At 43.1% G+C, this 26297-nt stretch overlaps 1 protein-coding gene across 2 annotated transcripts in view; it reads right to left on the reverse strand.

Annotated features, from left to right (window-relative positions):
• The window catches only part of LOC106573450 (semaphorin-3E), a 51096-nt gene that overhangs the window by 14634 nt on the left and 10165 nt on the right, over window positions 1–26297 (reverse strand). For both annotated transcript variants that reach the window (XM_014148510.3, XM_014148509.3), the window contains exon 2: window positions 185–345. In XM_014148510.3, coding sequence (XP_014003985.3) covers window positions 185–345 — 161 coding nt within the window. The remainder of the gene's footprint in view (window positions 1–184; window positions 346–26297) is intronic.

Raw genomic sequence — 26297 nt, forward strand, 5'->3', positions numbered from 1 at the left:
GACTGGGCATATGGCAGTATCTCTCTCCTCTCTGTGTCCAGCTGTGCTTTTTATGGAAGGACTCTGTGTACTAACTTTAGTAACATAATAAAGACACACAAATATATACACTCTGTTTGGGTAACCTACTTACCTGGAGGGACAAGAGTTCAAATCACCACCACACATGCACAGACAGGCCTACCTCTCTGTGTTGGTGGTTAACTCTCTCCAGGCTGAGTGAGTACAGGGTGTTTTTAGCCCCTACATACAGCCTCTCATGGGCCTCTTCCAACATCATGGTCTGGGTTTGCAGGGAGGGACCTGGTCCCTGGAACACCCACGTCCTGTTCAACTCACATAGCTCTGTAGATAGAGAGAGAGAGAGGTGGAAATTGAGATGCAATTTATAACCTCCTGCCAAATGTACGACCATAGAAGAGACAGATATTTTCCTCAAATTGCACAAACCCACCAAAAATTCCAATCAAATTTTGACAAACTCCCGTATCTGTAAGGCGAAATATCAGTGTGCAATACCATCAGCAACATTTGTGACCTGCTGCTACAAAAAAAGGTAAACCAGTAGGTCAGAAACACAAAACATATATTTATCTGCCAATTTATTCTTGACACAAACCGGTGAGTGGCACACATACACATTCCATGTCTCAATTGTCTCCAGGCTTAAAAATCCTTCTTTAACCTATGTCCTCCCTTTCATCTACACTGATTGAAGTGGATTTAACAAGTGACATCAATAAGGGATCATACTGTACCTTTCACCTGGATTCCCCTGGTCAGTTTGCGTATTTTGTTGTGTGTTTTTACAACTTTTTCGTGATATCCAATTCGTAGTTACAGTCTTGTCCCATCACTGCAACTCCCGTATGGACTCGGTAGAGGCGAAGGTCGAGAGCCATGCGTCCTCTGAAACACGGCCCTGCCAAGCCGCACTGCTTCTTGACACACTGCTCGCTTAACCTGGAAGCCAGCTGTACCAATGTGTCGGAGGAAACACCGTACAACTGGCAACGGAAGTCAGCGTGCATTCGCCCAGCCCACCACAGGAGTTGCTAGAGTGCGATGGGACATGGACATCCCGGCCTGCAATCCTTTCCCTAACCCGAACAGCGCTCGGCCAATTGTGTGCTGCCTCATCGGTCTCCCGGTCGCTTACATGTGTGAGTGCTGAATTAATACCCACAAATGAAACCCTCTATAAAACCAATGATGTAAAGGCAAGATAAAGACCTTGGGTGATACAGAGCCTGAGGATATGTACCTCTGAGTTTGCATGATCAGGCTACCTGCTGTTGAACTAGAGAAATAGAAAAACTGTCCTTGTCTAATGTAGGTGGCACTGTAAAATCTCTCCATGCCAGGAAAGGGTGTAATCCGATTCTGGGATGCTTCACCTGGGGAAAGGCTATGGGGTTCATGCATGTTTGTCACGGGTACTTAGGGCAGGAGGAAGGAGCAGAGTCAAATGCAGGAGATATTGTCCAGTAGCTCGAAGTTTATTCACACCCAAACACTAGGTGATCAAAAAGGCACAGGGAGTGCACAATACCCAAAACGGAAACAGGTAATCCACAAAGGGAAAAATCACACACGGGGCGCAGCCCGGCGAGAAAATAAATCCTCCAATAAAACGATGGAGAAAAAAGACACGGCCACAGCGTAAAACCCCACTGCCCGCTGACAAACCAACAATCCCGCACAACACACAACCCCAAAGGAACAAACTAAATACCCCCCCCACTAATGACAGAAACGAAAACAGGTGCGGACCTAGCCAGACAAAACACAATGAACACAGAAACACAGATCGGCGGCAGCTAGTAGACCGGCGACGACGACCGCCGGGCGCCGCCCGGCCGAGGAAGGGCACCATTTTCTGTGGATACTGTGACAATGTTCCAGGATTGCCTTTAAAATAACATCTGAAGCCCCATGTTTGTCAGGTAAAGCTTGAAGTTGAATATTACATTTTCATCATCAAAATATCAATATTTTTGCCTCAACTTTATATCCTTAGGGCTGCCGATCGTAACTAATTAGCTTCTGTTATTACAAACTTTGTGTGCTATTTTGAATGATGGCACTAGCTAGTTAGCAAACCAAACCGAAACATTAGCGAGCAAGCCTTACGAAAGGTAATTCTGCTGTGAAATTATTGAACAGGCCTCCTAGTCAAGAGTCAACACCAACAAAAAAAGGACTATACAGCTAGCTACAAGTGAGTGGAATAACAAATAGACTACCCAGTTAAAAAGTGAGTGGAATCATATTGGAGACCCAGCAGATTTCAAAGTAAAAAATACCAGAACTTAGGATGACATTTTGCCAAAGACGATCCTTTCAAGTATTTCTGGTTTTGCCGCGGTCTGAGCGCCAACAGTTAACCGAGAGGTGAAATGACGTCAGAGAACCTGTTGTTGCTGCTGCATAGAGCCTGTGTGAGTAATACCAAAGATTATAATGATGGGAGGACAAGGAGGTTTATATATATATATATATATATAGTAGGTGGTTGAGCAGCTTTAATATTGCAGACATACTGTGGCTTCCATCAATGTAATTGTCTACATCATTTCCAATCCCCCATATCTTTGTTTGTAAATATATATACAGTACCAGTCAAAAGTTTGGACATATCAAAACTATGAAATAACACATGGAATCATGTAGTAACCAAAAAAGTGTTAAACAAATCAAAATATATTTAAGATTTGAGATTCTTTAAAGTTGCCACCCTTTGCCTTGATGACAGCTTTGCACATTCTTGGCATTATTTCAACCAGACATGAAGGTCAGTCAATACAGAACATTTCAATAACTTTTAAAGTTTCTTCAAGTGCAGTTGCAAAAACCATCAAGCACTATGATGAAACTGGCTCTCACCACAGGAAAGGAAGACCCAGAGTTACCTCTGTTGCAGAGGATAAGTTCATTAGAGTTACCAGCCTCAGACATTGCAGCCCAAATAGATGCTTCACAGAGTTCAAGTAACAGCCACATCTCAACATCAACTGTTCTGAGGAAACTGCGTGAATCAGGCCTTCATGGTCGAATTGCTGCAAAGAAACCACTACTAAAGGACACCAATAAGAAGAAGAGACTTGCTTGGGCCAAGAAACATGAGCAATGGACATTAGACCGGTGGAAATCTGTCCTTGGTCTGATGAGTCCAAATGTGAGATTATTGGTTCCAACCGCTATGAGACGTAGAGTAGGTGAACAGATGATTTCCGCTTCCAACTCATCCCAAACCATTTCAATTGGGTTCAGGTCAGGGGATTATTTAACCAGGTAGGCTAGTTGAGAACAAGTTCTCATTTACAACTGTGACCTGGCCAAGATAAAGGCACACTTAACCATGAAGCATGGAGGATGAAGTGTGATGGTGTGGCGGTGCTTTGCTGGTGACACTGTCGGTGATTCATTTAGAATTCAAGGCACACTTAATCAGCATGGCTACCACAGCATTCTGCAGCGATACGCCATCCCATCTGGTTTGCCGATTGTGGGACTATCATTTGTTTTCAACAGGACAATGACCCAACACACCTCCAGGATGTGTAAGGGCTATTTGACCAAGAAGGAGAGTGATGGAGTGCTGCATCAGATGACCTGGCCTCCACAATCACCCAACCTGAACCCAATTGAAATGGTTGGGATGAGTTGGACCGCAGAGTGAAGGAAAAGCAGCCAACAACTGCTCAGCATATGTGGGAACTCCTTAAAGACTCATGGAAAAGCATTACAGGTGGAGCTGGCTGAGGGAATGCCAAGAGTGTGTAAAGCTGTCATCAAGCCAAAGGGTGGCTACTTTGAAGAATCTCAAATATAAAATATATTTTGATTTGTTGAACACTTTTTTGGGTACTATATGATTCCATATATGTTATTTCATAGTTTTGATGCCTTCACTATTATTCTACAATGTAGAAAATAGTAAAACATGTACCATAATGAGATACAAGAAGGGTTTAATAACCCAATGATTGCATGTATGAATGGACAAAGCCATTGATAACATGACACCATTCATTCCTATGCGAAGACTCAATAGCACATTGAAGCCTGTTAAGATGGCATCTCATGGAGACATAGCATACACAGTTTGAGTTACCCCAGGAAGTGATGCCACAGGCTAGCTTAGTGCTGCCCCTTCTCAATATCATTTAGCTTTTATTTAACCAAGCAAGTTAGTTAAGAACAAATTCTTATTTACAATGACAGTCTACCCCAGCCAAACCCTCCCCTAACCCGGACGACACTGGGCCAATTGTGTGCTGCCCTATGGCACTCCCAATCACAGCCGGTTGTGATACAGCCCGGGATCGAACCCAGGTCTGTAGTGACACCTCTAGCACTGCGATGCAGTGCCTTATACCGCTGCGCCACTCGGTCTGCTTCAATGTGTAAGTCAAGTTGAAGGCCGACCGGGGTACTGCAGGCTGCCATTAGCAACTAAATTATCCTTCTTTTGTGTCCAATTTTCAAATAATCAGTTCAAGGACATACATATTAGAAGCAGTTATTGTTACCATGATTGTCTTCAAAAAAAGATGAAGATTGACCACGAAGATTGACATTTTTCCATTCACAAACATTTGGGAGATTTCCACTAACAAGGCCTGCGGTCAGCCTTCAACTTCAGTGGCTTCAATGAGAGGGGGTAGTCCCCCTCTAATAGAGGCAGTAAAGAACTCACTCAAGCATTTTAGCCATTTTTAACAGACACTGGTTTCCAGAGTGACTTACAGGAGCAATTCGGGTTAATTGCCTTGCACAGATTTTTGACATAGCTGGCTCAGGGATTCAAACCAGCAAACTTTCGATTAATCTCTGAATACTCTTAACCACTAGGCTACCCTGCAACCCCGGACTTGATTGTAGACTAACAGTGAAATGTTTACTTACATGTCCTTTTCCAACAATGAAGAGTTAAAGATTTAAACAATTACAATTATTAGGAATAGTGACACGAGGAATAAATACACAGTAAATAACGAATAACAATGAGTAAACAATTGTATACAGGGAGTACCAGTACCGATTCGATGTGCAGGGTGTGAGGTAATTGAGGTAGCAATATAATGTACTGTAGGTAAGGGTAAAGTGACTTGGCAACAGGATAGATAATAGACAGTAGCAGCAGTTTATGTGGTGTGGAATTGTGTGTGTGTGTGTGTGTGTACGTGCATGTGTGTGTGGCATCAGTGTGTGTGTGTGTGTGTGTGTGTGTGTGTGTGTGTGTGTGTGTGTGTGTGTGTGTGTGTGTGTGTGTGTGTGTGTGTGTGTGTGTGTGTGTGTCAATGTAAGTATGTGTGAGTGTGTGGGTAGAGTCCAGTGTGTGTTCATGGAGTCAGTGAAGGAGAGTTAGTGGAAAAAAGTGTGTGTTGGGGTGTGTATGTGTGCCACAGGAGGATGGATGGCACACATACACACCAACACACACTTTCTATGTGGTTGATTCCATTCCATTTGCTTTGTTCCAGTCATTATTATGAGCCGTCCTCCCCTCAGCAGCCTCCACTGCTGTGGGTGTTCAGCCTGGTCTCATAGACTAGAGGTCTGTTCACTGTCCTCAAGTCCAGAACATACTACAGGAAAGTCACAGTACTACATAGAGCCATGACTACATTGAACTCTATTCCACATCATGTCACACAGTCAAGCAGTAAAATCAGATAAAAAAAACAGATAAAACTACACCTTATGGAACAGCACAGACTGTAAAGAGACACACACACACACACACACACACACACACACACACACACACACACACACACACACACACACACATCATTTGTAAACACGTGCTAACACACAGACTCTACACACACTTACATTTTAATATTGTTATTTTGCAGTATTATTGATTTTGTATTGTAGATATGTTGGTATAGAGTAGTGTGTAATAATGTGTTGTGTTATTTATTGTTTTCATTTCTGTAATTTTTTTAATATTTTATTTTATTTAACTAGGGAAGTCAGTTAAGAAACATTATTATTTATTTACATTGACAGCCTACCAAAAGGCAAAAGGCCTCCTGCGGGAACGGGGGCTGGGATAAAAAAAAGAAAAATATATATATAAATATATATAAATAAATATAGGACAATACACACATCACAACAAGAGACACAACACAACAGTACATAAAGAGAGACCTAAGACAACAACATAGCAAAGCAGCAAAACTGACAACACAGCATGATATTAACACAACATGGTAGCAGCACAAAACATGGTACAAACATTATTGGGCACAGACAACAGCACAAAGTGCAAGAAGGTAGAGACAACAATACATCACGCAAAGCAGCCACAACTGTCAATAAGAGTGTCCATGATTGAGTCTTTGAATGAAGAGATTGAGATAAAACTGTAATTGTGATTGAACCCCAGAATGAGTAGCTTCTGCCTTGACAGCAGCTAATGGGGATCTAGAATAAAATACAAAGACTGGTACCGCTTGCCGTGCGGTAGCAGAGAGAACAATCTATGGCTTGGGTGGCTGGAGTATTTGAGAATATTTTGGGCCTTCGTCTGACACTGGCTGGCATAGAGGTCCTGGATGACAGGGAGCTCGGCCCCAGTGATGTACAGGGCCGTACTCCCCATCCTCTGTAGCACCTTGCGGTCGGGTGCCTTGCTGTTGCTGTACCAAGTGGTGATGCAGCCAGTCAAGATACTCTCAATGGTGTAGCTTTTTGAGGATCTGAGGGCCCATGCCTAATCTTTTCAGCCTCTTGAGGGGGAAGAGGTGCTGTTGTGCTGTGTGGGTGTGTGTGGACCAAGTTAAATCCTTAGTGATGTGAACACTGATGAACTTGAAGCTCCAATATAGGCTAATAATGAATGTAGGCCCCTTGCAGTCACCATGCATTTTTGATATGGTCAGAAAGTTACTAAAGTAATGAGCTCATCTTTCAACAGCATTTACAGTAAAGCAGAGCAATACAAGCCAGATGAATCAGAGACAGAACCTATGGTATTAATGCTAATATATCTAGTACATGGTTCATGTTTTGTTGTATCATATGTTATATGAATTTGAAGATGCATTTTGCATTATAGAGTTTCTGACCTAGATAAAGATATATCAGAAAGAACACTAGTAACATCCCAAAGCTTCTCCCAGAAGAGCATTGGTAAGAACTTGGATGTCTGGGAAAGATGTTGTGATTGCTGAAAGGGTTATTTGATCCTCTCAGCCCAGCCTATCAGCTGTCCTGAGGGGAGGAATTCCTTTAATCAGACAGGAAGCGGAAGTTTTGTCTTTATCTGACCCTGGGTAGCGGCTGTCCTTGGGCACAGATCTAGTATCAGCTTACAGTCCACAAATCCTAACCTTAACCATTTGGGGAATAATGCAAAACTGGCAGTAGGTCAGTATCTAGGGGGAACATCATCCTTCTGCCTTTATCTCTTAGTTTTAGTTATTTATTTATCTTAAAGTGGAAGTAGTGTGTCACTAGACCATGAGTTTGATTAGGATGGGGAAGTTTAATAGTGACTGAACACATGACACATGGTTCACACCCCACACACACACGCACACAAAGGCCCATGTCCATACACACACACACACACACACACACACACACACACACACACACACACACACACACACACACACACACACACACACACACACACACACACACACACACACACACACACACACACACACATTGAGTAATCAATTGCATGTGCTCTATTGCTCTGAATTTGCTCTCAATTAATAATTGATCATATTGGAAGAAAAAATACAACAAATTAAAGATCTGTGCGGCCCTCTGAATGATTGTCTCAACCCAAAGTGGCCCCTTTACAAAAAATTGTGAGTAACACTGGTCTATGTTGTAGAAAAAGCAGGTGTTCTTAATATTTGTTTACTCTGTGTATTTTCTCTCTAATCAAACCCGTAAGGTGTTCCTTCTATCATGTTTACAGCTCTGGAGCCCAGGTCTGAAGGACCAGAGTCAGAAGCTACCACCCCAGAGAGGGCCACTTCCCCTGGGCCCTGAAGCACAGAATTGGATTAGACAGGGTCTGTAGAGTGTTAGGAATCCCCCTAAACCTTCATAATGTCAGGCAGAGCAGTCTAGCACACAGGTGGTTTATATGATCAAATGAGACCCTCTGTATTCCTCCCTTTCCCAAACTGGAGCTGCCATTTTCTCTTGCACTGAGGAGAGGAGAATACTCCTGGCTACCCTCACCATCTCCTCAGACACAACTTCTATGGAGTTATATGTCAAGGTTTAAGTTACTTCAAACACCTACAGGGCTTTCTAAATGCCAGTGTTTCAGGATGGGGATTCTGTTATTTGTTATTTCAGCATCTGTTTTTAGAAGCATTACATCTAGAGACAGAGAGTGTGTTTATAGTATTATATATCTTGGTAGAGACAGATAGTTTCAGTTTATTTTTCAGATTTTAGATCCATTCTCTTGGTTGTGCTAGCAATAGGGATCTATGTGGTACAAGCAGAGTTAAGGTTTGTTTTAAAAGGTATTAGATCTCTAGGTGCTATTAGGATTTAGATTAGTCTGATTGTTCTGGTAGCATCATTGATCTCAAACAGTGTGTGTGTGTGTGTGTTTTGTGCTAATAGATCTTTATGGTAGAGACAGAGGGGATGTGGCAGTGGTGTTATGCCAGCGCCCATACACGCTTCCTGTAATTATCTAATCCAGGCAGTTACAGCTCTTAAATGCATGCACGTGTACAAACACACACATGCACGCATGCTAACGCGAGCAGACACACGTGATGCGAAAACACACGTATGTGGGGCTCACACACACACACCTCCAGATGAAACACATATGGAATGAGTAATGATTCAGCTGACGCTGACAAGGACAGACAGGTGAAGTGGAGCAGGACAGAGCGTGTCATTCACTGGGCAAGACTAAATATATGTTGTTCTCTAATTCTCTAGTTCTCTAATGTTTCAGATGAACTACACATTTACTCATTGGATGCTTCTCCCATCGATCGGGTACCGGCCTATCTGGGCATTTGAATTGACAAACAATTAATGTTATTTAATTAACATGTGGATGAGCTAGTTAAAGAGCTAAGATTTAAAGTGGGCTTCTTTTTTAGAAATAGATTTTGCCTCGCTCTAAATAGCAGGAAGCTGATTATACAGTCAACTTTCCTGTCAGTTCTTAACTATGGTGACACTATTTATCAGATTGCAGCAGCCACTACACTTAAACATTTGGATGCCATCGACCATAGGGCGCTTCACTTTATCACAGGTGACAGTTTTAATATTCACCACTGCATCCTGTATCAAGAGGTTGGCTGGTATTCATTGAAGTCCCGTAGATCACTTCATTATTCCCTTTTTGTTTACAAACCTCTACTATACAAGCTTCCAACTTACCTAATCTCCTTGCTAACGTATAACAGAATGAGCTACCAAACCCGCTCGCATGATTGGTAAACTCTTGAGGTCCCTCTGGTCTTTAGGTAAATCCTCCTTTAGTTTTAATGCCCAAATGTTTTTGAATAACCTACAAAATTCTTGATTCCCTGGTGCCGCTGGGGCAGTTTAGGACTCTGGTGTTGAATGAATTCATTGAGGATTGCAGTTGTTTCGATTGATTGAGGTGGTTTATTTGTTGAAATGGTGGTATCGAGGTTGTGCCTTGTGGTTATTTTACCTCTTCTTGTTTTATTTGTCATGTAAAAAAAAAATCTTCCTGTTTTTGAGAAAATGTTTGTACTCGTGGCACCATTGGGAAAATACAAGTTTATAAATAAATAAAAATGAGCACTCTGGAGATATGATGAAGTTAACACATCCCTGGACCAAATCAAAAGTCCTTAATAATGAGATTGAAAATAATGATAAGGATGAAGGTGACAATGAAGAGGATACTGAAAATGCTGATAACAACAATTATAATGACGGTGGTGGTGGTGATAATGATGGTCATGACGATGATGATTTATGATGATGATAATGACATTACAGGAGGAGAGTGAAGTAGATAGGATGATCATTTGATCATGCTGAGACATGCATAGCTAACAAACGTCAAACAGTGTATAATTATCTAAAGCAGTTACTGCTGTTCAGTCTCTATAGACACATTAAGGAGATTTCTACTCCTCTTCTCTCTGTCATCTTCTGCAGCTGGTTGATGTGTGAGTGTGTTACTGTGTGACTGTCTGCGTCTGTAACGGGGGGGGGGGGGGGGGGGGGGGGGGGGGGGGGGTGTGTGTGTGTGTGTGTGTGTGTGTGTGTGTGTGTGTGTGTGTGTGTGTGTGTGTGTGTATGTGAGTGTGTAACTGTGTGTGTGTGTGTGTTCTCTCCTCACTCTCACTCTCTCCAGCTAAGTAGTGAACGAGGGAGTGTGTCTTTTGCTAAAACAAACGAGAGTGAGACTGTGCTCCCACTTCAAATGGAAAACAGAAGGAGAGAAAAAACGAGAGACTCCCTCATGACTAATCCTTTCATCACCCGCCTGTGAAGTGCTAAGAGATGGCAGGGGAGATTTAGAGAAATTAAATCATAATAAACTATTTAAATCCCTACCATGGAATCTCTGTAACTGTATTCCTACTGGAACAGAGAGCAGAGTGTATCAGACATGGAGGAAACAAGGCTTCCTTTATTTTACTCAACAGTGGCGAAGCGAGGGAAACAGTTAGTTAGAGAGAAATGCAGATTCTTGCTCAGAGTCTATAAAACAAGAACCTCAGGAAAGTTAAAGACAATAGACAGGTTGCCTAACAACGTCACGAAAACGATGCACACACATCACAGAGGCAGAAGGCTGTGTGTTGTTATGATTCTGGATGGCCAGATAGCTAGCAACAATAACAGGAAGCTGCCATGTGACGAATCGTAGGTGGCTTGTTTCAGCTCGTTGAATCTTTTATTGATACCATGTCTTTTTTATGCTAATATGGCAAAAATTCTCTAGTTAGCTAACCAACAACTGTGACAATGTAATTCCAAGACAACAAGTGCTTATTGTGGAAATCTATTTATGTTTTCAATAAACATTTGGAGAGTAAATAAAATAAAATAAAATAAAATGTTATTTGTGACATGCGCCAAATACAACAGATTTAGTCTTTACCGTGAAATGCTTACTTACAAGCCCCTAACCAACAATGCAGTTCAAAAAATAGAGTTAAGAAAATATTTACTAAATAAACTAAAGTAAAAAAAGAAAAGAAAAAAGTAACACAATAAAATAACAGTAACGAGGCTATATACAGGGGGTACCGGTACCGAGTCAATGTGTTAGTCAATGTACAGGTTAGTCAAAGTAATTTGTACATATACAGTGAGGGAAAAAAGTATTTGATCCCCTGCTGATTTTGTACGTTTGCCCACTGACAAAGAAATGATCAGTCTATAATTTTAATGGTAGGTTTAATTGAACAGTGAGAGACAGAATAACAACAAAAAAATCAAGAAATACGCATGTCAAAAATGTTATAAATTGATTTGCATTTTAATGAGGGAAATAAGTATTTGACCCCCTCTCAATCAGAAAGATTTCTGGCTCCCAGGTGTCTTTTATACAGGTAATGAGCTGAGATTAGGAGCACACTCTTAAAGGTAGTGCTCCTAATCTCAGTTTGTTACCTGTATAAAAGACACCCGTCCACAGAAACATTCAATTAATCAGATTCCAAACTCTCCACCATTGCCAAGACCAAAAAGCTCTCCAAGGATGTCAGGGACAAGATTGTAGACCTACACAACGCTGGAATGGGCTACAAGACCATCACCAAGCAGCTTGGTGAGAAGGTGACAACAGTTGGTGCGATTATTCGCAAATGGAAGAAACACAAAAGAGCTGTCAATCTCCCTCGGCCTGGGGCTCCATGCAAGATCTCACCTCGTGGAGTTGCAATGATCATGGGACTGGGACCATAGTCACCAAGAAAAGCTGGGACCATAGTCACCAAGAAAACAATTGGTAACTCACTACGCTGTGAAGGACTGAAATCCTGCAGCGCCCGCAAGGTTCCACTGCTCAAGAAAGCACATATACATGCCCGTCTGAAGTTTGCCAATGAACATCTGAATGATTCAGAGGACAACTGGGTGAAAGTGTTGTGGTCAGATGAGACCGAAATGGAGCTCTTTGGCATCAACTCAACTTGCCGTGTTTGGAGGAGGAGGAATGCTGCCTATGACCCCAAGAACACCATCTCCACCGTCAAACATGGAGGTGGAAACATTATGCTTTGGGGGTGTTTTACTGCTAAGGGGACAGCACAACTTCACCGCATCAAAGGGACGATAGATGGGGCCATGTACCGTCAAATCTTGGGTGAGAACCTCCTTCCCTCAGCCAGGGCATTGAAAATGGGTCGTGGATGGGTATTCCAGCATGACAATGACCCAAAACACACGGCCAAGGCAACAAAGGAGTGGCTCAAGAAGAAGCACATTAAGGTCCTGGAGTGGCCTAGCCAGTCTCCAGACCTTAATCCCATAGAAAATCTGTGGAGGGAGCTGAACGTTCGAGTTGCCAAACGTCAGCCTCGAAACCTTAATGACTTGGAGAAGATCTGCAAAGAGGAGTGGGACAAAATCCCTCCTGAGATGTGTGCAAACCTGGTGGCCAACTACAAGAAACGTCTGACCTCTGTGATTGCCAACAAGGGTTTTGCCACCAAGTACTAAGTCATGTTTTGCAGAGGGGTCAAATACTTATTTCCCTCATTAAACATTTTTCACATGCGTTTTTCTGGATTTTTTTGTTGTTATTCTGTCTCTCACTGTTCAAATAAACCTACCATTAAAATTATAGACTGATAATTTCCTTGTCAGTAGGGAAACGTACAAAATCAGCAGGGGATCAAATACTTTTTCCCTCACTGTAGGTAGGGGTAAAGTGACAATGCATAGATAATAAACAGCGAGTAGCAGCAGTGGGTGGCCATTTGATTAATTGTTCAGCAGTCTTACCGTTTTGGGGGTAGAAGCTGTTAAGGATCCTTTTGGTCCTAGACATGGCGCTCCGGTACCGCTTGCAGCGATGTCGCGGAGAGAACAGTCTATGACTTGGGTGACTGGAGTCTTTGACAATTTTTAGGGCCTTCCTCTGACACCGCCTAGTTTATAGGTCCGGGATGGTAGTAAGCTTGGCCCCAGTGATGTACTGTAGCGCCTTACGGTCAGATGCCGACCAGTTGCCATACCAGGCAGGGATGCAACCGGTCAGGATGCACTCAATGGTGCAGCTGTAGAACTTTTTGAGGATCTGGGGACCCATGCCAAATCTTTTCCGTCTCCTGAGGGGGAAAAGGTGTTGTCGTGCCCCCTTCATGACTGTCTTGGTGTGTTTGGACCATGATAGTTTGTTGGTGATGTGGACACCAAGGAACTTGAAACTCGCGATCCGCTCCACTACAGCAACGTTAATGTTAATGGGGACCTGTTCGGCCCTGTAGTCCCCAATCAGCTCCTTTGTCTTGCTCACAATGATGGATAGCACTATGTGACATCGGCTGATGTAAAAAGGGCTTTATAAATACATTTGATTGATTGACTGATGAAGAGGTTGTTGTCCTGGCACCACACTGTCCAGGTCTCTGACATCCTCCCTATAGGCTGTCTCATCATTATCGGTGATCTTTTGTGTCGTCAGCAAACTTAATGTTGGTGTTGGAGTTGCGTTTGGCCACACAGTCATGGGTGAACAGGTAGTACAGGAGGGGACTAAGCACACACCCCTGAGGGGCCCCAGTGTTGAGGATCAGGGTGGCAGATGTGTTGTTGTCTACATTTACGTCATTTTTAGCAGACGCTCTTATCCAGAGCGACTTACAAATTGGTGCATTCACCTTAAGATATCCAGTGGAACAACCACTTTACAATAGTACATCTATATCGTTTTTTGGGGGGGGGCGGGGGGGGTTAGAAGGATTACTATATCCTATCCCAGGTATTCCTTAAAGAGGTGGGGTTTCAGGTGTCTATGGAAGGTGGTGATTGACTCCGCTGTCCTGGCGTCGTGAGTGAGCTTGTTCCACCATTGGGGTGCCAGAGCAGCGAACAGTTTTGACTGGGCTGAGCGGGAACTGTGCTTCCGCAGAGGTAGGGGGGCCAGCAGGCCAGAGGTGGATGAACGCAGTGCCCTTGTTTGGGTGTAGGGCCTGATCAGAGCCTAAAGGTACGGAGGTGCCGTTCCCCTCACAGCTCCGTAGGCAAGCACCATGGTCTTGTAGCAGATGCGAGCTTCAACTGGAAGCCAGTGGAGTGTGCGGAGGAGCGGGGTGATGTGGGAGAACTTGGGAAGGTTGAACACCAGACGGGCTGCGGTGTTCTGGATGAGTTGTAGGGGTTTAATGGCACAGGCAGGGAGCCCCGCCAACAGTGAGTTGCAGTAATCCAGACGGGAGATGACAAGTGCCTGGATTAGGACCTGCGCCGCTTCCTGTGTAAGGCAGGGTCGTACTCTGCGAATGTTGTATAGCATGAACCTACAGGATCGGGTCACCGCATTGATGTTAGCGGAGAATGACAGGGTGTTGTCCAGGGTCACGCCGAGGCTCTTAGCACTCTGGGAGGAGGACACAATGGAGTTGTCCACCGTGATGGCGAGATCATGGAAAGGGCAGTCCTTCCCCGGGAGGAAGAGCAGCTCCGTCTTGCCGACGGGGACTGCCCGTGAGGAAGTCCAGGATCCAGTTGCAGAGGGAGGTGCTTAGTCCCAGGGTCCTTAGCTTAGTAATGAGCTTTGTGGGCACTGAGCTGTAGTCAATGAACAGCATTCTCACGTAGGTTTTCCTTTTGTCCAGGTGGGAAAGGGCAGTGTGGAGTGCGATTGAGATTATGTCATCTGTGGATCTGTTGGGGCCGCATGCAAATTGGAGTGGGTCCAGTGTTTCCGGGATGATGTTGTTGATGTGAGCCATGACAGCTCGTGGCTGGGTTTCCCTTTGTAGTCCGTAATAGTTTGCAAACCCTGCCACATCCGACGAGCGTTAGAGCCGGTGTCGTACGATTCAATCTTAGTCCTGTATTGACGCTTTGCTTGTTTGATGGTTCATCTGAGGGCATAGCAGGATTTCTTATAAGCGACCGGATTAGCTCCTTGAAAGCAGCAGCACTAGCCTTTAGCTCTGTGCAGATGTTGACTGTAATCCATGGCTTCTGGTTGGGATATGTACGTACGGCCACTGTGGGGTCGACGTCATTGATGCACTTATTGATGAAGCCGTTGACTGAGGTGGTATACTACCCAATGCCATTGGATGAATCCCGGAACATATTCCAGTCTGTTCTAGAAAAACAGTCCTGTAGCGCTCCACGCATCCATGTCCGTATTGTGCGAGTCACTGGTACTTGCTGCTTTAGTTTTTGCTTTTTAGCCGGAATCAGGAGGATATAATTATGGTCAGAATTGCCAAATGGAGGGCGAGGGACAGCTTTGTATGCTTCTCTGTGTGTGAAGTAAAGGTGGTCTAGAGTTTTTTTTCTTTGGTTGCACGTGACATGCTGGTAGAAATGAGGTAAAAGGGATTTAAGTTTGCCTGCATTAAAATCCCTGGCCACTAGGAGCGTCGCTTCTGGAGGAGCATTTTCTTGTTTGCTTATGGCCTTATATAGTTTGATGAGTGCGGTCTTAGTGCCAGCATCGGTTTGTGGTGGTAAATATACGGCTACGAATAATGTTGATGAGAACTCTTTTGGTAGATAGAGTGGTCTACAGCTTATCATGAGGTACTCTTCCTCAGGAGAGCAATTACTTCTTTAATATTAGACATTACGCACCAGCTGTTATTGACAAATAGACACACACCCCTGCCCCTCGTCTTACCAGACGTAGTAGCTCTGTCCTGCCGATACAAGGAAAACAAAGCCAGCTCTATATTATCCGTGTCGTCGTTCAGCCACGACTCAGTGAAACAGATTTACAGTTTATATTGTCCCATTGGTAGGATAGTCTTAATCGTAGGTCGTCCAGCTTATTTTCCAATGCACGTTGGCCAATAGTATGGATAGTGGTGGAGGTTTACTCACTCGCCTACGAATTCTCACGAGGAACCCCAACCTCCGCCCCCTTTTTCTCCATCTTTTCTTCACGTGAATGACAGGGATTTGGGCCTGGTCTTGAGAAAGTAGTGTATCCTTTGCGTCGGACTAGTTAAAGAATATATCTTTGTCCAGTTTAAGGTGAGTAATCGCTGTTCTGATGTCAATAATCTTTTTTTGGTCATAAGAGACGGTAGCAGTAACATTATGTACAAAATCAGTTTGGAACAAAGCGAAAAAACAAATAAAGCAAACAAAATAGCACAGTTGGTTAGGAGCCCGTAAAAATATAGGTACCCAAAACGAACCCAAAAGTCCTCAAAAGCAGTGGTGTAAAGTACTTAAGAAGTTAAAATTAATTTAAAGTACTTCTCAAGTACTTTTTTGAGGTATCTATACTTTACTATTTATAGTTTTGACAACTTTTACTTTTACTTCACTACATTCCTAAAGACAATGATGCACTTTTCACTCCATACATTTTCCCTGACACCCAAAAGGACTCATTACTATTTCAATGCTTAGCAGGACAGGGAAATGGTCCAATTTACACGCTTATCAAGGGAACATCCGTGGTCATCACTACTGCCTTTAATCTGGCGGACTCACTAAACACAAATGCTTCTTTGTATGTCTGAGTGTTGGAGTGTGCCCCTGGCTATTCTTAAATAAAATAAAAACAATAACATTTTGCAGTTTAGTTTGCTTAATGTAAGGAATTTGAAATGATTTACTTTTACTTCTAATTTTGATATGTAAGTATATTTTTGCAATTACACATACTATGATACTTAAATATATTTAAAACCAAATACTTTTAGACTTTTACTCAAGTAATATTTTACTGGGTGCCTTTCACTTTTACTCAAGTATGCCAATTGGGTCGTTTTCCACAACTGCCCAAAAGTACCCTTAACAACCCCAAACAGGTACCCAAAAGAACCCCAAAGTACCTAAAAGTACCCCAAACAACCCAAAACAGGTACCCACAAGACCTCCAAAGTACCAAAAGAACCCCAAACATATTGAACATGTACCCAAATTGTCAGTTCAGGTTCATGTTTCAGGAGGGCTCCCGGACCACCACACATGGGGGAACGATGTCACAGAGTAAAATAAGAGCCACATTGAGTAGGACGGGGAGGCGGACAAGGGGGGGCTAGGGCAGAAGAGAGGAGCTGGGGAAGAAGAGAGGAGAGAGGGGAAGAGGACACGAGAATGGCAGTGTGGGTAACAGGGGTAGAGGGGTAGATGAAGAGGTGGTGGTGAGTTAAAACAGAGTTGGGAAAGCAGAGAAAAAGAGTAGGGATGACAACAGAAGAAGGAGAAGAGAAGGTGGGAGAAGCGACCTCTGATCTTTGAATGAGTGCGTACATCTGGAAAGCAGGAGAACCAGATTGCCTGACATAATACTGCCTGTAGAGAACAACAATAGAACAAACACACTTTCATGTGGTTCACCCCAACTCTGTTTAAGTTTGATGTCAATAGAGTTTGCAGTGTTTTATGGGGTGACAAACCTTGTTGTAGCCCAAAGGAGAGACAGACATCAGAAAGCTAATATTTTTTTAGCTCTGGTCACGTCAGACACACAGAGACATAGTCTCTTAGAGTCTACAGAGAGTCTATAATGATGGAGTTAGATTAAAGCCCAGCTAGTAAAGTAGACCCCCCAGCAAAAGTCCTTTCTAGAACCCTAAACCCTATCTGCGCCATGGTGTGTCTGTGGCGATAGTAAAGGCTGAGGTTCATTTAAAGTGAGGAAATGGAGGGCCTGCTAGCTATAGGCAAACAGATTGCAATGTGCTGCCTGATCAAATAGGCATTACCTCACATCACCCCGTGTGGCTCAGTTGGTAGAGCATGGTGTTTGCAACGCCAGGGTTGTGAGTTCGATTCCCACGGGGGACCAGTACGGAAAATAAAATGTATGAAATGTATGCAATTCACTACTGTAAGTCGCTCTGGATAAGAGTGTCTGCTAAATGACTAAAATGTAAATGTATCACCGCTGCCTCATCCCTAACCTCCCTCCTTTCACCCTCAATACCCTACCCCTAGATCCTACACCCCATGACCATTTCACCTTCTGCATTCCCTCTCTCTCACCCTGGTGTTTGTACAGTGAAAAGGTCAGAGCAGAACTCGAAGTCTCGCCAATTGTTTCTCCCTCTGGACACGATATTAATGAGCTACGGAGCACACTCAACACGGAGAGAGATTGTAATTTAACAGTACCTTTATTGGACAATATTTACATAATTATTAATTGTAACGGACCTAAAAAGTTACATCCAAAATCTCTGCAAACTCCACCAGAGAGAGACTGTGAGAGAGAGAGAGAATTCTATAAGATGCTGAAAGATACCGTCCCCTGAGGTGATTCAGAACATCGCCCTCTCCAGGTAGTTTAAGTACTATATAAAGACTTTATAAAGCTGTATTATTTCAGTTTTATCACCAGAGCTGAACCAGTCAGTGGGGAGAATAGTAGTAATTATAGAGTAGGCGGAACAGACTTAATACAGCTCCTCACTTTACACATTATATTTCATGAGAAAAATCACCCTAATTTAAAAGATACAGCATTTAGCCTAACAAACAAAGGACTTCATGCAACACTGGTATTCCCCAACTCGTTCATCATCACAAACCCACCTCCAGCTTAAACCATTTAAGACCGTTAAACATATACAGCAGCTCTCTTCTGTTCTAGTCTGGGAGGGAAGGTTTTATTTTACCGCTCAGAGGGGGGCTCCCTAAGGGTAATTACTACCTGCACATTGCACAGTAGGACATCAACAACTGAACAACTGAAGGTCCAGACATAAGGGTGGAACAGAGCTATGGATGATCAGAAATGATCAGAACGTAAACGGTGTATAGGCCTAAAATGAGCTAACTCTCTAAAATGGCCCAACTTGCTATGTCAAAGTTGAAGCACAGTGTATATATATATATTATTTCTTAAAGTGTTCAGGTGATGATATCAGATTGTTTAGATAGAGCTAATGTCAGACATGTTCACTAAGATAAACTCCTCTCAGACAACTCCAACAGTGAGCTGCTAAAAGCTTTCATCGGACATACTTCACCACTACACTACTTAAACCACATATACCTTAAATATTTCTTACATACTTCCACGCAGTAAAACCATATAGTAAAGACAGCTGATGTCCTCTCGCCCTATTGTAGAAGGCACTCTGAAGTGGTTTAAAATGTGCTGAACACACATACAGTATACACTACCGTGCAGAAGTTTGGGGTCACATAGAAATGTCCTTGTTTTTGAAAGAAAAACACATTTTTAGTCCATTAAAATAACATCAAATTGATCAGAAATACAGTGCAGACATTGTTAATGTTGTAAATGACTATTGTAGCTGTAAACGGCTGATTTTTAATCAAATATCTACACAGGTATACAGAGGCCCATTACCAGCAACCATAACTCCTGTGTTCCAATGGCATGTTGTGTTAGCTAATCCAAGTTTATTATTTTGAAAGGCTAATTGATCATTAAAATACAATTTTGCAATTATGTTGGCACAGCTGAAAACTGTTGTGCTAATGAAAGAAGCAATAAAACTGGCATTATTTAGACTAGTTGAGTATCTGGAGCATCCGGATTTGTGGGTTCAATTACAGGCTCAAAATGGCCAGAAACAAAGACCTTTCTTCGGAAACTCATCAGTCTATTCTTGTTCTGAGAAATGAAGGCTATTCCATGCGAGAAATTGCCAAGAAACTGAAGATCTGGTACAATGCTGTGTACTACTCCTTTCACAGAACAGTGCAAACTGTCTCTAACCAGAATAGAAATAGGAGTGGGAGGCCCTGGTGCACAACTGTATTTGGGGAGTTTCTCCCATTCTTCTCTGCAGATCCTCTCAACCTCTGTCAGGTTGGATGGGGAGCGTTGCTGCACAACTATTTTCAGGTCTCTCCAGAGATGTTCGATCGGATTCAAGTCCGGGATCTGTCTGGGCCATTCAAGGACATTCAGAGACTTGTCCAAAAGCCACTCCTGAGTTGTCTTGGCTGTGTGCTTAGGGTCGTTGTCCTGTTGGAAGGTGAACCTTCCCCCAAGTCTGAGGTCCTGAACACTCTGAAGCAGGTTTTCGTCAAGGATCTCTCTGTACTTTACAACATTCATCTTTGCCTCTATCTTGACTAGTCTCCCAATCCCTGCCACTGAAAAACATTCCCACAGCATGATGCTGCAACCACAATACTTCAACGTATGGATGGTGCCAGGTTTCCTCCAGATGTGACACTTGGCATTCAGGCCAAAGAGTTCAATCTTGCTTTCATCAGACCAGATAATCTTGTTTCTTATGGTCTGAGAGACTTTAGGTGTCTTTTGGCAAACTCCAAGTGGGCTGTCATGTGCATTTTACTAAGTAGTGGCTTCTGTCTGGCCATTCTACAATAAAGGTCTTATCGGTGGAGTGCTGCCGAGATACTCCAATACTCTAGATTAGTCCAATGTCTGCCAGTCTCTGGTATTTATTTAGCTAATAACCAGATTGAAGCTCTATAAAACTGTCTGTGTTGGAATTCTAGTGAAGCTCCTGCTTCAAGTCAAGCGTGAGGACAGAGATAGATGGAGATGGTAGAAGAGAGATAAATCATGTTTTGGCTCCTTGTCTCCCTCCGCCTCTTCATTTGGCCCGCTGTCTCCACCCCACCATGACACATGCCAGCAGTAACAACCTCTCATTAGACATACAGCATAATGGAATGCTTGTTTTACCCGTGAAGAGTTCATTACAGGGATACAATACGAAGATAATGCAAGTCCGCATATAATTTCAGACATATAATGTATTCTAAGGCTCTGTTAGTGTTTGTATTTGTTTTATGAGGATGTCCGTTCTTGTCATTACAATTCTATGGTTAGATCATCCCTCTGGCTGCCATCTTTAGACAATCATACAGATGTGGCGATGGAGCACTAGGATTAAAGGTTTTGATTGGCGGAAAGCCATGCCCAATGAGAGTGTATTAGGCTCTCATAAAGTGAATTTAAGGTCTTTGGAGGAGCTGCATGCAGGGCTTAAGGTCTGTTCTTCTCTGGAGACTGGAGACAGTCTGTGATTGTAACACGATACAAAAGGAGATTTTCTAAGCTGATTATTATGAAAGTCAATTGAGTTCGACGGAAAATATCACCAGTGTTGGAAAATAACTGATCCTACACGTGTGGTGAAATGTTCAGAGAAGAGTTGCAGGAGAGGAAAGAGGATGAGATGAGTGGAATGGAATGGAATGGAAGAGAGGAGAGAGATAGTGATAATATGAACCCTTACAGAAACTAAGATGGAATGTCAATGTCAGAGCTCTGAAGGATCCATATGGATGGCCTTGGAACCTCTGATGACATTCCCAAAATAATTCAGACCTGTAAACGCAGTCCTGGAGGGCGTCCATTTGAGAGCATATTTCCACAGATATAAAGGGCAGATTCTATTGATCTCTATAGTATAGCACCTGTGAACCAGACATAAACTGGGTCCACATCCAGAGAAAACCAGTCCTCTCCTCCACCCTGTTCTCCTGGCTAGCAGATATTATGATAATATTGTGATTGTTATTAGCCCTGAGGAACTGAACTAAGAGTTTAACCACATACCTCTCTCTCCCTGATCTGCCTTCAAGGCCTGTACACGCTAAAGCATTCCCGCTATTCGCTGTGTGTGTGTGTGTAAGTCGGTGGGTATGTCGTTGGGTATAAATGCAGGCAGAGACCATGAGACACATTAAAGCGTAGATGTTTTTCATTCCATAATGATAGGATAAGCCAGCAGCCTTCTACAGCATGCTTTACCAGCCAGAACACGCTACAAATGAGAGAGCGAGGAAGAAGTTCAGGGTTGACTGTGGTAGTCTCTCTCTCTCTCACTCTCTCTCTCTTTCAATGACTCGGGTGAAATATGAACGTTTCCATTGGACACAAACTGGTTGAATCAACTTTGTTGGATTTGCAAAAAGTCATCAACCTGTAGTGTTTTAAAATAATTTAAAAAAGAATTGCAAAGATTGAAATTAGGTTAAACTTAATCTGAAATACAATGACTAAACCTGAGTAACAGGTTGTTACATCAAACTAATTTCAACATAATCATCCAAAACTATGTATATGTTGAAAACATAACCACCTGGCCAAAAGGAAAACCTACGTGAGAATGTTGTTCATTGACTACAGCTCAGAGTTTGACACCATAGTGCCCTCCAAGCTCATCACAAATATAAGAACCTTGGGACCTTCCTCTGCAACTGGATCCTGGAATTCCTGAAGGGCCGCCCCCAGGCGGTAAGGGTAGGCAACAACACATCCGCCATGCTGACCCTCAGCACTGTGGATCCTCAGGGGTGTGTGCTTAGTCCCCTCCTGTACTCCCAGTTCACCCACGAATGAGTGGTCATGGACTACTCTGACACCAAGTTTTCAGACGACACAACAGTGGTAGGACTGATCACCAACGACAATGAGACAGCCTATAGGGAGGAGGTCAGAGACCTGGCAGTGTGGTGCCAGGACGACAACCTATTCCTTAACGTGAGCAAGACAAAGAAGGTTATCGTTGGACCTATCATCGTCAAACACACCAAAACAGTGGTGAAGAGGGCACAACAATGCCTATTCCGCCTTAGGAGGCTGAAAATATGTGAGATCCTCAGATCCTCAAAAAGTTATACAGCTGCACTATCAAGAGCTGACTGCAGGCATCACCACTTGGTATGGAAACTGCTTGGCATCTGACCGCAAGGCGCTACAGAGGGTAGTGCATATGGCCCTGTACATCACTGGGGCTGAGCTTCCTGCCATCCAGGACCTCTATACCAGGCGGTGTCAGAGGAAGGGCCAAAAAATTGTCCGACTCCAGCCACACAAGTCATAGACTTTTCTCTCTGCTACCGCACGGCATGATAGTCTTGTTTTCTCATAGTCTGAGTGTCCTTTAGTTTTTTGGGGGAAAACTTCAAGGTGGCTGTCATGTGCCTTTTACTGAGGAGAGGCTTCCTTCTGGCCACTCTACCATAAAGGCCTAATTGGTGTAGTGCTACAGAGACGGTTGTTCTTCTGGAAGGTTCTCCCATCTCCACAGAGGAACTCTGGAGCTCTGTCAGAGAGACCATCAGGTTCTTGGTCACCTCCCTGACCAAGGCTCTTCTCCCCTGATTACTCAGTTTGGCCAGGCGGCTAGCTCTAGAAAGGGTTTTGGTGGTTCCAAAATTCTTCCATTTAAGAATGATGGAGGCCACTGTGTCCTTGGGGAACTTCAATGCTACAGAATTGCTTTGGTACCCTTCCCCTGTTCTTTTCCTCAACACAGTCCTGTCTCGGAGCTCTACGGACAATTCCTTCAACCTCATGGCTTGGTTTTTGCTCTGACATGCACTGTCAACTGTGCGACCTTATATAGAGAGGTGTGTGCCTTTACAAATCATGTACAATCAATTAAATTTACCACAGGTGGACTCCAATCAAGTTGTAGAAACATCTCAAGAACCATGAATGGAAACAGGATGCACCTGAGCTTAGTTTTGAGTCTCATAGCAAAGGGTCTGAATACTTAAGGTATTTCAGTTTTATTTTACTTAATAAATTAGCAAAAATCTTTTTAAACCTGTTTTCACTTTCTGATTATGTGGTATTGTGTGTAGATTGATGAGGAAAAACATTTATTTAATCAATTTTAGAATAAGGCTGTAAAATAACAAAATGTGGAAAAAGGGAAGGGGTCTGAATACTTTCCGAATGCACTGTACTAAACACACACACACACAACTATATTAAATATACGGAACAAAAATATAAACACAACATGTAAAGTGTTGATTTTTAATGATCTGAAAATAAAAGATCCCGAAATATTCCATATGCACAAAAAGCTTATATCAAATCAAATCACATTTTATTTGTCACATGCGCCGAATACCATAGGAATAGACATTACTGTTAACCTCTTAGGGCTAGGGGGCAGTATTTACACCGCCGGATAAAAAACGTACCCGATTTAATCTGGTTACTACTCCTACCCAGTAACTAGAATATGCATATACTTATGAGATATGGATAGAAAACACCCTAAAGTTTCTAAAACTGTTTGAATGGTGTCTGTGAGTATAACAGAACTCATATGGCAGGCAAAAACCTGAGAGATTCCTTTACAGGAAGTGGCCTGTCTGACCATTTATTGGCTTTCTTTGACATCTCTTTCCAAAACAAAGGATCTCTGCGGTAACGTGTCACTTCCCACGGCTCCCATAGGCTCTCAGAGCCCGGGAAAAAGCTGAATGTCGTCATTGCAGCCCCAGGCTGAAACACATTATCGCCTTTGTCAAGTGGCCGATCAGGGGACAGTGGGCTTAGGCGCATGCACTGGTCGCCCCAGTCTTTCTTTTTTTTCCTCTATTTACCGAAACGCAGATTCCCGGTCGGAATATTATCGCTTTTTTACGAGATAAATTGCATAAAAATGTATTTTAAACAGCGGTTGACATGCTTCGAAGTACGGTAATGGAATATTTAGAATTTTTTTGTCACGAAATGCGCCATGCTCGTAACCCTGATTTACCATTTCGGATAGTGTCTAGAACGCACGAACAAAACGCCGCTGTTTGGATATAATGATGGATGATTTGGGACCAAACCAACATTTGTTATTGAAGTAGAAGTCCTGGGAGTGCATTCTGACGAAGAACACCAAAGGTAATAACATTTTTGTTATAGTAAATCTGATTTTGGTGAAGGCTAAACTTGCTGGGTGTCTAAATAGCTAGCCCGTGATGGCTGGGCTATGTACTTAGAATATTGCAAAATGTGCTTTCACCAAAAAGCTATTTTAAAATCGGACATATCGAGTGCATAGAGGAGTTCTGTATCTATAATTCTTAAAATAATTGTTATGCTTTTTGTGAACATTTATCGTGAGTAATTTAGTAAATTGTTAGCAAATTCCCCGGAAGTTTGCGGGGGGTATGCTAGTTCTGAACGTCACATGCTAATGTAAAAAAGCAGTTTTTTGATATAAATATGAACTTGATTGAACAAAACATGCATGTATTGTATAACATAATGTCCTAGGGTTGTCATCTGATGAAGATCATCAAAGGTTAGTGCTGCATTTAGCTGTGGTTTGGGTTTATGTGACATTATATGCTAGCTTGAAAAATGGGTGTCTGATTATTTCTGGCTGGGTACTCTGCTGACATAATCTAATGTTTTGCTTTCATTGTAAAGCCTTTTTGAAATCGGACAGTGTGGTTAGATAAAGGAGAGTCTTGTCTTTAAAATGGTGTAAAATAATTATATGTTTGAGAAATTGAAGTAATAGCATTTTTAAGGTATTTGAATATCGCGCCACGGGATTAGACTGGCTGTTGCGTAGGTGGGACGATTTGGTGCCACCTACCCTAGAGGTGATCAGGCCTGCCACGTTTGTGTCGTCAGCACACTTAACAATGGTGTTGGAGTTATTTTTTGCCACCCAGTCGCGGGTGAACAGGGAGTACAGGAGGGGACTAAGCACGCACCCCTGAGGTACGCCAGTGTTTAGGATCAGTGTGCCAGATGTGTTGTTGCCTACCCTTACCATCTGGGGGCTGCCCATCAGGAAGCCCAGGATCCAGTTGCAGAGGGAGGTGTTTAGTCCCAGGGTCCTTAGTTTAGTGATGAACTTTGTGGGCACTATGGTGTTGAATGCTGAGCTGTAGTCAATGAACAGCATTCTCACATAGGTGTTCCTTTTGGCCAGGCGGGAAAGGGCAGTGTGAACTGCGATTGAGATTGCATCATCTGTGGTGCGGTATGCAAATTGGATTGGATCTAGGGTTTCCGCGATGATGGTGTTGATGTGAGCCATGACCAGCCTTTCAAAGCACTTCATGGCTACCGCCGACAGTGCTACGGGGCGGTAATGATTTAGGCATGTTACCTTGGGCACAGGGACCATAGTGGTCTGCTTGAAACATGTAGGTATTACAGACTCGGTCAAGGAAAGGTTGAAAATGTCAGTGAAGACACTTGCCAGTTGGACCATGCATGCTTTGAGTACACATCCTGGTAATTCCTCTGACCCCGGGTCTTTGTGAATGTTGACCTGTTTAAAAGGACTTGCACACATCGGCTACGGAGAGTGTGATCACGCAGTCATCTGGAACAGATTGTGCTCTCATGCGTGCTTCAGTGTTGCTTGCCTCAAAGAGAGCATAAAAGGTATTTACCTCATCTGGTAGGCTCGCGTAACTTG

This window comes from Salmo salar, chromosome 16 (genome assembly GCF_965601325.2).
Source record: "Salmo salar chromosome 16, fSalSal1, whole genome shotgun sequence".
Classification (NCBI taxonomy): domain Eukaryota; kingdom Metazoa; phylum Chordata; class Actinopteri; order Salmoniformes; family Salmonidae; genus Salmo; species Salmo salar.